The 13,145-nt window shown below is 54.0% G+C and overlaps 3 protein-coding genes across 3 annotated transcripts; 2 read left to right on the top strand and 1 right to left on the bottom strand.

Moving 5' to 3' along the window:
• The first annotated feature begins 18 nt into the window (after positions 1-18).
• On the top strand, positions 19-1,420 carry TIMM8A (translocase of inner mitochondrial membrane 8A). Its single transcript, XM_068411933.1, has 2 exons — positions 19-199; positions 587-1,420. Exons 1-2 carry the CDS (start codon positions 77-79, stop codon positions 746-748), a joined length of 285 nt encoding a protein of 94 aa, XP_068268034.1. The 5' UTR covers positions 19-76; the 3' UTR covers positions 749-1,420.
• A 907-nt stretch (positions 1,421-2,327) lies between these two features.
• On the bottom strand, positions 2,328-6,842 carry LOC137669682 (magnesium transporter NIPA2-like). The gene is made up of 5 exons (XM_068411932.1): positions 6,704-6,842; positions 6,106-6,162; positions 5,290-5,380; positions 4,984-5,144; positions 2,328-3,677 (listed from the first exon to the last, which is right to left on the bottom strand). The coding sequence occupies exons 1-5, from the start codon at positions 6,840-6,842 to the stop codon at positions 3,043-3,045; spliced, it is 1,083 nt and encodes a 360-aa protein (XP_068268033.1). The 3' UTR covers positions 2,328-3,042.
• Positions 6,843-6,917: 75 nt separating this feature from the next.
• On the top strand, positions 6,918-12,687 carry TAF7L (TATA-box binding protein associated factor 7 like). Its single transcript, XM_068411962.1, has 11 exons — positions 6,918-7,237; positions 7,929-8,007; positions 8,162-8,295; positions 8,693-8,819; positions 9,030-9,088; positions 10,093-10,165; positions 10,546-10,662; positions 10,862-11,050; positions 11,152-11,264; positions 11,578-11,637; positions 12,244-12,687. Exons 1-11 carry the CDS (start codon positions 7,172-7,174, stop codon positions 12,286-12,288), a joined length of 1,062 nt encoding a protein of 353 aa, XP_068268063.1. The 5' UTR covers positions 6,918-7,171; the 3' UTR covers positions 12,289-12,687.
• Positions 12,688-13,145: the final 458 nt, after the last annotated feature.

The raw sequence follows: 13,145 nt of genomic DNA, 5'->3' as shown, positions 1-13,145 counted from the left end.
CGCGGCGCGTGCGCGGTGGCGGCGGCGCGGCGCGGCACGTGAAGGTCGCGGCGGGACCGGCGGTACCGGTAGCGGGATGGACGCGCCGTCCGCCGCCGGGCTGGGCGGCGCCGACCCCCAGCTCCAGCGCTTCATCGAGGTGGAGACGCAGAAGCAGCGCTTCCAGCAGCTGGTGCACCAGATGACCGAGCTCTGCTGGGTACGGGCGGGGCCGCCGGCGAGCGGGGAGAGCGGGGGGTGGCGGTGGTGGGACAGGCGGGCTGGGCCGCTGCGCTGACCCTTGCCCGCAGGGGGAGGAGGGAGATGGGGACAAAATGGAGCCGCCGTGGGAGCAGTCCCAGCTCCGGTGAGCCCGGGGGAGGGACTCTCGGGGAAGGGGGGCACCCGGGGGGACGAGCCGGGAAGAGCCCCGGCGGGGCGGGGAGGGGGGCTGGATGCGCCCGAGAGAATGAGGTTCCTGAGGGGGGATGACGCCGGTGTGCCCGAGGGCTGGAGCAGCCCAGGAGGCACGGCCCCGATGCTCGGGGTGGGGGGCGTGGGTCGGGCCGCGTGCTCCCGGGACCAACGGGTCCCCCGCTGTGTGCAGGAGAAGTGCATGGACAAGCCGGGCCCGAAGCTGGACAGCCGGGCCGAGACGTGCTTCGTGAACTGCGTGGAGCGCTTCATCGACACCAGCCAGTTCATCCTGAACCGGCTGGAGCAGACGCAGAAGTCCAAGTCGGCCTTCTCGGAGAGCCTGTCCGACTGAGCGGGACCCGCGCCCGGGGGACGCCGGCCAGCCCCCCGCGAGGCCGGGCCCTCCGCCACGCCGGCTCCTGGTCGCTCTGCCGCCTGAATGAGCCAGGATCAGCTCTGGGGTTATGGTTTAATTAAAGGCCAGTCTTGGGGAAGTTGCAGCCAGATGAGAGCCCACGGCAGAGGCAAGGTCGCGCCTCCTCAGGGTGACGTGCTGCTCCCGGCGCCACGGGCCAGCAGCCGTCTTTGTGCTGGGACTCCGGGGCTACCGATGCTACGCAGGGAGCGTTTGGAACGCACCCGCTCAGATGGACGGAGGGGTGGTGATGCTCACATCTGGGGGTGCTCCCAGCGCTGATGCGAATCTGAGCTCTGGGCGAGGCCGGCCTGCGACCGCTGCCTTAAACGGTGCTGCACAAAACGAGCCCTCCTGGGTAGATGCTCATGAGCCCTGCAGGCGCCATCGCTGGGCAGTTGGTACAGGTACTCTTAGTGAGAAGAGCTTGTTGGGCACAGTGATCATCCCAGGCAGTGTCACTACTGGAAAATACTTTCAGGCTTCCATAGGTAAATCAATCATGTCGCCAAATTTTCAAATTGCAGCACAATTCTGTCAATACTGACTCGCTCCGTTAACTGCTTTCCCCTGGTCAATGTAATAAATACTAACTGGGTCAATTTTTAACATGAGATTCTCCTTTGTTCAGGCAGACGGCCACTGAAAATTGAAAATCTGGCCTTCTTATCACTCCCCCTCCTTCCCAGCGATCCTTTTTATTGCAAAATTAGTAGAGAGGGGGCATCATTGTCTTCTGGCTGGAAGGTCTGCTCTGAATTCCAATTTATTGCTCAATTAATTTGGTCCCATGAATCAGTCTTGTTTCTGGGAGAGGCTGTGGCCTTTCCTCCTCTTCCCCAAAGGGTTAATAGCTCCTGCTGTCCTGTAAGGGAATAGTTTCTTCAGAGAGACTAAATGCAGGAAATAAGTAACCAGCTACTTCATAACCTCATGCACGTTTACCTGTGGAGAGCACTGGAGGGAGGCCTATGGCTGTGTCTTCTGGACCTCTGCCCCCAGGACAGAGAAGAGCATCTAACTGGAAAAACAACCAACCATTGATCCACCCTCTGGAAAGGCAGCATAGCGTTTCAGCAGCGTTTATGTACAGCGTGGCTCTGGGAAGCCTGCCAGTGACCCACTGACAGTGGCTTGGAGTTCTACACAGGAACCTGGTAAAGCAGTTCTACACACGTCCATTTGCCACGGGTGGCTGGACAGGGCATATGAGTGCCTAACATGGGTGGCTTGTAGCCAGCAGCCTTCCTGGGAACAGCTTCAGGATGTGTTAAACAGAGCTATGCAGATACAAACCCATGTAAATGAGGACACAGCTGTCTAGTTATCTTTCAGAAACTTACCTCAGCAGCTAAGGACTCTTAGGTCACTCCTCTTCCCACAGCAAGCAATTCCCTCTCCTGTCCCTACCTTGAGTTTCTCTCGAACATCCCCACGGTTCTTCCTACCCCTGTAATCCTTCAGGCCTTTCAGTGCTGGCCAAGCTCTCGGTACAAATGTATCACTAGCCACTCGGTAACTGAACATACCGGTTTTTAATAGAATACAGTTAAGATACTTCATCAACCTGCACAGCAGATGTTGTGTGAAGAGGTTTGTCCCTCCGTAAGAGCCACAGCAGCACGTGGCAGCACCACTGAAGTTTTCCAGTTTTGGCTGTATTCTGTTCTTGGATGTGAATCTGTAAATAAATTCTAGCAGAGTGAGCAAAACAAGTACTTGACAGAGGAATTTTTGAATGAACATTCTGGGTATGTCATCTTCAAAGCCAGATATCCATCCTCTCTCCGTGTAATCTTAGCACCATGTTAGATTATTTTGTAACTGTTAATCTTCTAAGTATATTTTTAAAAAATGCTGTGAGGCCTCCCCAGATGTGTGGTCTTTGCATTCAGTAAGGGTTAGCACTGCGTTAGCGCTGCGGGCCTCTGCACAGCCGAAGCCTGTGTCCTGACAAAGGGCAGATCAATTCTTCATGTAAAAGAACAGTGGAGTCACCAGATCCCAGGAGCTGGGCGGCTCCCAGGGCTCCTGTCTAGCTGCCGGAGGCTGCTGTCCCTGTCAGCCTCCTGGCAGTGGCAGGTCATCCACCTCACACCTGCGGCAGGTAGATGGTAACTGCCAACTCCTGCTAGTGCAGCAGTAGCTAGCAGTGGCTGAGGCAGCATGTTCAGCCTTGCAGGGGAGCTGCTCAGCAGTGACAGCAGAAAGCTAGCAGTTCAGAGGCTTCCTCACACACTTTCACCTTCCTCCTCCTCTTCCTCCTCTGCGCTCTGAGAGCCTTTGTCCTCTGAGGGCAGAAGAGGCTGGTGCTGACATGACTGATGTCTGTCTGCACTCCTCCATGAGGCATGCGGGTCTGCCCTGCCTTGCTGCAGGAAGAGGGGCAGGAGGTTGGGGGTGAAGGGCATGTCCCTGAAGGCATGCAGGAGGAAGATGCCAGACACGATGGTGAGGAAGCCGCTGATGGTGCCAATGATGTTGTCTAGCACCATGTGTTGCCACTCCTTGAAGAGGATGGCAGAGCACATCATGACTGCTGTGGTGAACAGCACGTAGTAAACGGGTGTGACCACAGATGTGTTGAAGATGTCCAAGGCTTTGTTCAGATAGTTGATCTGGACGCTGATGCAGATCACCAGGCACACCAGGAGCACCCAGCCCAGCGGTTCTTTCAGTACTGGCTTCCCGGAAAACAGTTCTTTCAGGGCAATCCCCAAGCCTTTGACGCAGGACACAGAAAGCGAGCCAATGGCGGAGCAGATCAAAACATAAACCAGGACGTTGCTCTGTCCGTAACGGGGTCCAGCCACAAAGATAAGCAGAAGGGAGCTCACCAGGACACACACAGCAAATACAATGAATCCTTGGGGAAAGAAGAATTAAAAGAGCTCTATCAGAGAACAGTAGCACCAGTGACAGACGTAACTGAACAGCAAGTAGAGATGAAGAATGTGGGTAACTGCCCCATCAGTCTGTCTCTTTAGCCTCCACCTGTAGGGAGCAGGGTTGGGAAGCAGAGCTGGTCTCCAGCCTGAGCAAAGTTGCAGAGACGACAGCAGCTGTTCACAGTGCTGATCACAGCACTGCCCCACAAGTCAGCCTGTCAGGGGACACAGCTGCCCATGCCGGAGGGGTAGGGGCACAGCCAGGCTCTACAGCACTAGCAGAGGGAGGGGGAATTGTTGACCAGGAAGACGAGGGGGCACAGCTCTGCAGGAGGCCCAGGAGGGTGGCAGAAGGCTTGGGAAGCCCTAGCTGAGCTCTGCAGGCTGTGGTGGGACAAGATGAAAGCACCACATCACAGGAGTACGAGGCCGTGCCAGAGTGCTCCCTCTAAGGAGCGGCAGCATCTACCTGTTACTCTGCTTTGCTCTTCTCCCTGTGCTTCCTTCCTCCATCTCCTGTGGCTTATTCTGCCATTCATGCTACTGCCCAAATCATATCCTTACCACCTGATTCATCCTGTAACATAAATATCAGGACTACTTGATCTTGGGCGTAACTCCTCGAATCGCTCATTCATCTTTGCCTCAAGTTCCTCCTCTGTCTTTCCTCAGCCACACCCCTGCCTCCCTCGTGTACAGGAAGTCCCTCTCCTATCCCAGCACTGCCACAGGCCTTCTCCTTCTGCTGACAGCTGCAGCTAATTCCCATGCTCTTCACTTTTTGCATCTATACCTCTTAGTACAAAAAAAGCACACTGGATAACTGTTAATGACCCAAGTTCTCATTCTTGCTTTGGCACAGACCCAGTGACTTGGAAGGATCACCAGACTCCCTCTCTGTAAAGTGGGGTCCCTGTCTGCTTCTTTCATCTGGGGCCAAGAGGACCTGACAGTCCTAAAAAAAGCCATTCTGAAGCTGACATGTCCCCCTGTGTTTTGAGCCAGTTAATAAGGTGCAAATCCTCTGAGCACGTGCATTCAATGCTGTTTGACTGCCACCAATCTTTCACATTTAGAGCGTGGAGACCCCAGCCTTTTTTCTGCCACAGAAGGCAACTTGGAAGCTATCCTGGACACAGGGGCATGTTTCCTCCACTGGTGTGCAGAACAAGAAACAGCTCAATTACCCTTCAGTTCAGTCCTTCCCAATCTAGCCAAGCTGTAGCTGACATTCTACAGTCATTTCAAAGCCTGAAGTTGACAGGACCCCTTTTATTTAAGTACCTGGATCTTTCAGCTTCTCTGCCATTGACTCCAGGCTGGAAACCTCTTCTTCCTGCGGAGCATGGATCACCATCACCGTGGAGCCCAGGATACTCAGGAGGCAGCCAATCTTCCCATGAACATTCAGCTGCTCATTCAGGAAGGTGGAAGACAGAACTGCACTGAAAGATGGTAAAAAAAAAAAAAAAACAAACCAATTAGGGCAAGGTATGCAGTACCTGAGGGAAGAGACAAGGGAATGCAGAGCAACTGCTTTCACCACTAAGGGGTGGTACATGAGGTAAGGGTGTTTCTGAGGCTGCTTACCTAACAAGGACACTTAGAGCACCGAGTGGAGTTACCAGTGTTGCAGGCGCAAAGGCATAGGCAGCAAAATTTGCTGCTTCTCCAACTCCCACTGCAAGAGAAGCTCTGTCAGGTGAGCATCAAAGTAGGAGCAATTCAGCATAATACAAGTTTGAGTGCAGTCATACGAGAGCCTCAGTTTCCACCCGAGCATCCTGTGTTTCTGAGGTATGTTGTGCAACCAGGAAAGAACAGCACCAGCAAGAACAAGCAGAAGCCCAATAAAGGTTCTCTTGGGACTAGAAGGCTCGTGGTTACATGTGGTGATCCTTAGTCACACGGGGCTACGCAGCTGAGCAGCAACCACAGAAAAATATTTCCATAATGTTCTCAAAGCTGAAAGGAGTTTTGATGCGTTTCATATTTCTAAGTCACATTCTTCTCCTGGAACAGCTTTTACAGCTTTTTAAAGGGTAAATCAAGTACAATTGGTTATTAACGTTGAAAAGTGTAAAACAGAGCTGCTGAAATCGCTGTAGCACTAAACCCACGGTGCTGGATGTGCCATTATAACTACATCATCTGGGCAGGCCATTTCAGAAGCACTTAACCCAATGCAGTTAGACCAGCTCCTCAACTCCTGTTTAGCAGAGAAACCTGGTAATGCATGAGACTTTAGAATATTTTAGAATTAGAATTGAATCAACATCCTCAGACACTCAGATAAAAATCAAGCAGTCAAGCAACAATCATCACAATAAAACATGAAAGCAACTGGAAACAATGACAAACACGCTCTTAAGTGTGTCTTGCTACAGTTTCAGAGCAGGTACTTACTGCACAGCAGCCCTGCCCACCAAAGCCATTCTCGCAGGTACGCGTGACCTCCTTGCCCTAAGTAAGGAAGATACAATAACAAGAAACCTCAGATGAAGCTACATGAAAGGCTCATTCTCTGCCAGAACTGCCTCGGAGAAGCAAGTGGGAGCAGCCTGGTCTCCTCCATGTGCAAGGCTGCCGTGGGTCTGCCTGCCCTGCCATGTATTGGCCTCACCCAGACGTGGGCAAGCACCGATTCTCTCACCCTAAAAGCAAAGATTTTACCCCCAGCTTCTCCCGCGTTTCAAAGACAGTCCTTTGAACAACGCGTGAGCGGTTACAGAACGTGTCCTTGTTGGCTACGGCGATGGCTGGCTGACCCTAAGGAGAAAGTCCACTTTTAGACCCAAAGGCCCCAAAAGCAGGGCAGGGGCGGCCGAGGGCCCCCGGGTGCGGGCTGAGGCGGCCCGCAGTGCCCGGGGAACGCGCCTGCGGGGCAGCAGCTGCAGGGGCAGCCCGGGGGTTCCCTGCCAGGGCTGACGGGCCGCTCGCAGGGCCGGCACCGGGGCGTTTCGCCCCTCTCCCCGCCCCGTTAGCCCCCCCCGCCCGGCGGTACCTGCCCTGGCGCGGCCGCGGCGGCACAGCCGGAGCAGCCCCTTCTTCTTGAGGATGAAGCTGCCGCCGATGAAGGCGCTGGAGGCCAGCGCCAGCCCCAGCCCCACGTAGAAGCCGGGCCGCCCGCCCGCGCCCCCCATGGCCGCGCCGCCGCTTCCGGTGCGCCGCCAACACCCTTCCCCCGGCGGGGCGGAACGGGCGGGGGGAGCCTGTGCCGGCGCACCGGGCCTGGCTTCCGCCCGGGGCCGCGGGTGAGCGGGGCCAGGGAGGCTGCAGCCGCTCCTGAGCGCCGGGCGGGCCCTGCCGAGGGTTCATCCCGGCACCGGCGCGGCCCCGGAAAGGCGCCAGCTGCCCCCGCCGCCCCTGTGCGGGACGGCCGTGGGCGAGAGCCTGGCCTTGGGGGCACCCGGTAGGGGCCTTCTTGGCGACGAGGCGGTTGTGTCTTGTTCTCCAAGCTGGAGGAGAAGGGATGAGTAAGAGCAAGGACGATGCTCCGCATGAGCTGGAGAGCCAGTTCGTGCTGCGGCTGCCGCCGGTAAGAGGCCGCTCGGGCCGGGGCGGCTGCAGCGGCCGCCGTCACGTTCCACACGCAGCTCAGTCCCGATCGGGGGGTTGGGAGAGGGATCAGCGAGGCCAGTGAAGTCGGTGGGAAATCTGCGGAGCTGGCGAGGGACGGGGAAGCAGCTGGATGCTTTTGGGTAGCTCGTTCCCACTCGTTTGAACCACGGTCTCCTCTCGAGAGGTGCTCGTGCGAGACAGAGCGGGGGGCTCGGAAGGACAGCTTAGAGCGTCAGGGAGGAATTTCTGTAAGGGCAGAGCTGCAGCGAGCGCTGGGTCCTTAGTTGCTATGGCTGCAGTGCACTGGATGCTCTTTGTTAGATGCTTACAGCTGAGACTGTGGCCTGCGGAGACCATGAGAGCTTGGTAAGGGGAGCTGTAACTTCCCCCAGAGCTGGGGTCCCCTGGCAGGGTATGTCTGTCGGGGCCTCACACCACTGTCACAGCTGTATCGTGTCGGGGGGTGTGAAGGGCGCTGGGAACAGCAGAGCCACAGGGTTAATGCGTGGTATTGGGAGGAGGGTGCAGTTTTCATTACGGCTCTTGCAGTTGTTTTCTTGCATTGGGATGGCAGCGGTGTTTAAAGCCTGGTAGGTTGGACTGAAGCCTTCAGTGATTCTCAGAGGAATCACACCCAGTCCTGACATAAGTCTGTTCAACCTTCCCAGGAATATGCCTCCACTGTGCGGCGAGCGGTACAGTCCGGGAATGTCAACTTGAAGGACAGGCTCACCATTGAGCTACACGGTGAGTGAGCAACTTAAGGGCATCTTAAAACTCCTCTGACTGTCCACAAGTGAAGCTGTGCAACTTGCATGTGTTTTCCCATGACATTTCTGCTGCCCAGGAATTTATTGCTCAGTTTAGCAACAGCACTAACCTGTCCCGTGGCTTTCCGCAGCGGATGGGCGCCATGGGATTGTCCGCGTAGACCGGGTGCCACTGGCTGCTAAGCTGGTGGATCTGCCTTGCATCATCGAGAGCTTAAAAACCATTGACAAGAAAACCTTCTATAAGACAGCAGATATTTGCCAGGTATGGGCTGTCCTTGCCTGCCCCAATAGCTTAATTCCTTGCTTCCCTCTCCAGGAAAACCCTTGTACGCTTTGGCAGGTGGACACCCAGTATAACATGGCCAGTTTCTGTATTCTCACAATATTGTCAGTTTAAAATTCCCCACTCCGCTTGGTGTTTAGAAATCCTATTTCTGGAGCATGAAATGTGATTGTCCTCGAAACAGCTTAACTGTTGCTGTGTTTAGATATGAACTGAGCTGGGTGTGAAACATTGTGTTTCTTGTACCCCACGCCCGTGAATCCCTTTGGCTCACAACATGCAGTGGGCAGTCACTGTTCATTCTCCAGAAAAGCTTTCACATCCTTTTGTCCTTGCGGTACGATAAGCCTGCTTTGTGTTTGTGTGGGGATTCCAGATGCTCGTTTGCACTGTGGATGGTGATCTCTACCCCCCTTTGGAAGAACAAACTGTGAGCACTGACCCCAAGGCAAACAAGAAGAAGGACAAGGACAGAGAGAAGAAATTCATCTGGAACCATGGCAGTGAGTAGAGGCTGTGCCAAACCCCTCCATCCCACCACCCCAGTGTCCCCACAGCTGTGCAGGGCACTCACCACTGCCATGTCCTGGCTGTGCTGCTGCTCTGTTTCCAGTGCTCCCTCTCTGTTCCTGAAGGGATCTTCTCCCTTTTGGCACACAGCTCTCCCATTAGGCCATCTGCCTGACACATGTGATCTGTTTCCTCTGTCACAGTCACTCTTCCCCTGAAAAATGTACGGAAGAGACGATTCCGGAAGACAGCTAAGAAGAAGGTGAGTTGTTTCTCACGCAGATGCAATAACCAAGGGATAGGAAGGCAGAGACATTAGAGCCGTAACTGTCTGTTAGTCAAGAAAACATGTAATTTCTTAACATTGCTTCACGTTTCCTTGCCCAAGATGAGGGTGAAGGGAGGGTAGTAGATTTAAACACTTCTTTGGGTGCTTCCTCCATGTTTTCCAAGATGCTCCTGAGGGGAAAATCCTCTGTGCAGAGAACTGCTGGACTCCATTCCTGCGGCTGCCTTGCCATGGCACATCTCTTCCTGCTCATAGAGAAGAAAGGAAGACTCGCATGGAACTGAGGCTTCACTCATTCCTGCTTTCCTAGCTGAAATCTTCTCCCTATGCATGGCCTGTTCACTTCCCCAACAAGCAGCACTACAAATAGAATAACTGTCATGTCAGCTGGGGGAGTGACAACAGATGGAGCTCAGAGACTGTCTCTGTGCGTATGCACAAGCCAGGCAAGGTGTTGGAGACATGCAGCACCGTGAGGCTGGGAAGACTTGTTCTCTGCTTTGCAGTCTCTGAGAACAGGATGGAGTGCTATTTTGGATGACATTTGGCAAACAAATTACTTGAGACATTCTTATAGCCCACAGGAGAGATTTGATGTCACTGCACTAAGATTCCTGGCTAATTTAAAAGTGAAAAATTAAACCTTTTGAGTGAGATGGGAAGGAGTGGAGTTGACCATTCATCAGGAAACAGAACCTCAAGGACTTTTTGCATACACGTGGAAAGTGTAATTTCATAAGCAGTATAAGTAGAAAAGTGAGAGTATACAACCCACCAAGGAGCTCTGTAGAAAAAAGATGGATTGCTTTCTGGAGGTGCATAAATTACTTTTAGGGTGAGCATGAGCAAGGTCTGAGCAGAAAGCATAAGAGAAGAAAGGCTTGAAACAGGGTTCTGTCCAGAGGTGGAGGGATGGAGTTGACCAGCACCAGCAGCCTGCATGAGGCATTTAACAGTGTCTCTGTTCTCTGGCCCAGTATATTGAGTCTCCTGATGTGGAAAAAGAGGTGAAGCGTCTCCTGAGCACAGATGCTGAAGCTGTCAGTGTCCGTATCCTTTTAGGAGAAAAAAAGCTCAAGTAGAGGACAAGACACTATATGTGACCTGGGGGCTGTGGAAAGGAAAGACAAGTTCAGCTTTGGGTGGGTGTGAGATAAGCACACAAGAGGAGCTTCATCTTTGCCTTGTTCAAAGCTCATTGTTTCTTCCTGCTGACCTTCCTTGTGGACTGTACTATTGTACTGGAGCAGGAACTTAAGTAACAGCAGAGGAGAAGTGATCAAAAAGGAGGCTGGGGTGGTGGATATCCCTAGCTGCAAGGCCAGACTTGTTGGAGGGGCAGTGATCTCCTGCAGTTTTTAGCGTTATTTCGTCGTACTGCAACTTTCATGTTCCTCTTTTTCCCTTGACTCGCCTGTTCCTGCTGTCAGGCTGGGAAGTCATTGCTGAAGATGAAACAAAAGAAGCAGACAACCATGGTTCACTCACCAGCCTGGACATCTCCTCCCCAGGGATGTCGGGACATAAGCAAGGCCACGGCTCCTCAGGTGCAGTGGAGAACGATGTTGTTTTCTTTCTAGCCACTAAGTAAGCAGTTGGGCCCGTTCTCTCTGGGGTAAGCCCTAACCAGAGCAAAGGAGAGAGGGCGTTGAGACAGGCACCCCATACTGATGTGGTACCTGGCAGGCAAAGGGTGCTGGGAGGTCGTCAGCTGTGTTTTTCCTCTTCCCTTTTGCACCCCCCTAGAACATGATGAACTGCGGGAGATATTTAATGACATCAGCAGCAGCAGTGAGGATGAAGATGAGAGGGATCATCATGACGATGAAGACCTGAACATCATGGACACTGAGGAGGACTTGGAGAGGCAGCTGCAGGACAAGCTGAATGAGTCTGATGGGCAGCAACAGGAGAATGAGGGGTCCAATCAGATAGGTGAGTGGGTGGCAGAGCGCAGCAGAATCACCGGGGTGCCAGGCAGGCTGCGCTGCCCAGCTCTGCTGCTGCTCTGGGTCTGAGCTTGCTCTCTCTTCCAGTCATGGGCATCCAGAAACAGATTGACAACCTGAAAAGTAAGCTCCAGGAGACCCAGGACAGGAGGAAGCGCCAGGAAGATCTCATCATGAAAGTGGAGAACCTAGCCCTCAAGGTGAGAGCTCTGCTGAGGTCCCTTCAAGTCTTCTGCTTAGCACTGGCTTGCCGGTAGATCCAGCAGCCTGATTCAGCTGCTGCCCTGGAAAAGCCAGGGGCCTTTGCCTGCTGGGTTACAAATAATTGTAGTGTGACCATACATACTCTAGCGTTTCCCTGTGGAGGCAAAGCAATCCATGAAACTGCAGGAGATAAGGGGGCTGGTTGTCAGTGCCGCTTGGGGCTTGCTGCACCATTTGACGTGTTGTGCCAGCACCCCGTTCAGCTGCGAACACGTTGGTAACTGTGGTCTGGCATGTTTGTCTCTGCAGACCCGTCTCCAGGCTGTGCTGGATGAGTTCAAGCAGCAGGAGGAGCGAGAGAAGCAGCAGGTGAGGAAACTCCCACAGAAGAGTGGGAAGAACCAGGGCACAACACGATTCTAGGCTTCATCTTTGACAGTGTTTCCTGAATCTTGTACCACACCAGCTGCTTTGAACTCCAGTGTTACAGGTCAGGTGTGGTTGTACCTCATCTGTACTTGCATGGAGCTTCCTAAGGCACCGGGAGGTATAGGAAATGGGGTTGGTTGCAGCCTGCTTTCTGGAGGAGTAGTCAGCCAGAACACAGCTAGTCAGCAGTCCAGGGCTGCTAGAATTGCTGCCTGGGGTAAAACATGACACACAAACCCACTAGCACCCAGGTATAAGAAAGGCAGCAGCTGGAGGGTCTTGGCAGATTTCCTGCCTGGGCAGCTCTGCGGAGTTTCAGCCACATACCAAGGCAGGAGGTTCGCACTCCCAGGTTCCTGTTGTGCGGCTTCACCTTGTGGGCAGTGCCGAGTTCTGCCCCAGAGGGGCCCAGGCACGGCTCTGTGCCACGTACAGGCAAAGCAGCCACTGGCGTACGTGGAAGATCTGCAGAAACACGGCAGTGCTTGGGCTGGAGCTCTCCAGGAGTCCCAGCCGTGCCTTACTGTAATGCTTTCCTCTTCCCAGATGACGTCCTTGCAGGAGCAGCTGGAGTCCCTCATGGAGAAGTGAGGAGCGGGCCTGGGTCTTTGTACCTGCGAGCAGAGCTGGAAGTGTTGTTCATCTGCCTTGCTGAAGTCTGCTCTAGTCACACACCTCTGCTGCCAGGTGTGCTGCTGGGCAGTGCTAGAGGCTCCGTGTCCAGAGCTGCTCTCACATACATTGTACTGGGCTTGGCTGGTGGAGCTAAAGGATTGGACTATGCCTGTGAGAGCAGCCAGAACACTGGATTTGCTGTAAATATTTAGCACCGTTCTCCCAGAGGATTTTAGTTCTCCCTGGGACACTGTGGTGCAGCTTTCTGCATCTTATTGAGTCTTGGACTTGATGGGCTGTGGCCTTGTAGGAGCTTGCTCTTGTGTTTGGGGAATGCTTGTGTCTGCAAACCAAACAATAAAGTACCGTTTCCAACCCTGGTCTGTTCCCTGTGGTCTTTGGAGCACAGACCAGCGCTGCCTCTTGTGCCTGACTACACACAGCCCCTGCCTGGTGCTCACACCAGCACTGCTGGGCTCCTGCGCTGAAATGCTCCTTGCGTGGCTGGGTCAAAGGGAGACTGCATGTGAAGGGGACCCCGTGAGCTGTCACTCTGTGAGAAGAACGAGGGCCTCCTGATCAGGGAGTTTCTTTAATTCTTCACAAACTAAGAAGGCAAATCCCAGATTAACCTGGCAGGGTGGGAAGAGGATTAGAAAGGCGGTTCCAGAACGCAATGGAGGGCACTGTGGGCTTCAGTGAGGGTGTGCCACGGAGGGATGCCCCTCCCGCAACCTGAAGGGCAGGGGAAGGGGAGAAGGCTTCCAAGCTCTGCCCCCACCACGGAAAACAAACAGCCAGCAGCAGCCCTGGGACATGACATCTGGCCAGAT

The sequence above is a fragment of the Nyctibius grandis genome, chromosome 13, assembly GCF_013368605.1.
Source record: "Nyctibius grandis isolate bNycGra1 chromosome 13, bNycGra1.pri, whole genome shotgun sequence".
Taxonomy (NCBI): Eukaryota; Metazoa; Chordata; class Aves; order Nyctibiiformes; family Nyctibiidae; genus Nyctibius; species Nyctibius grandis.
This window is presented reverse-complemented; position numbering and strand designations above follow the sequence as displayed.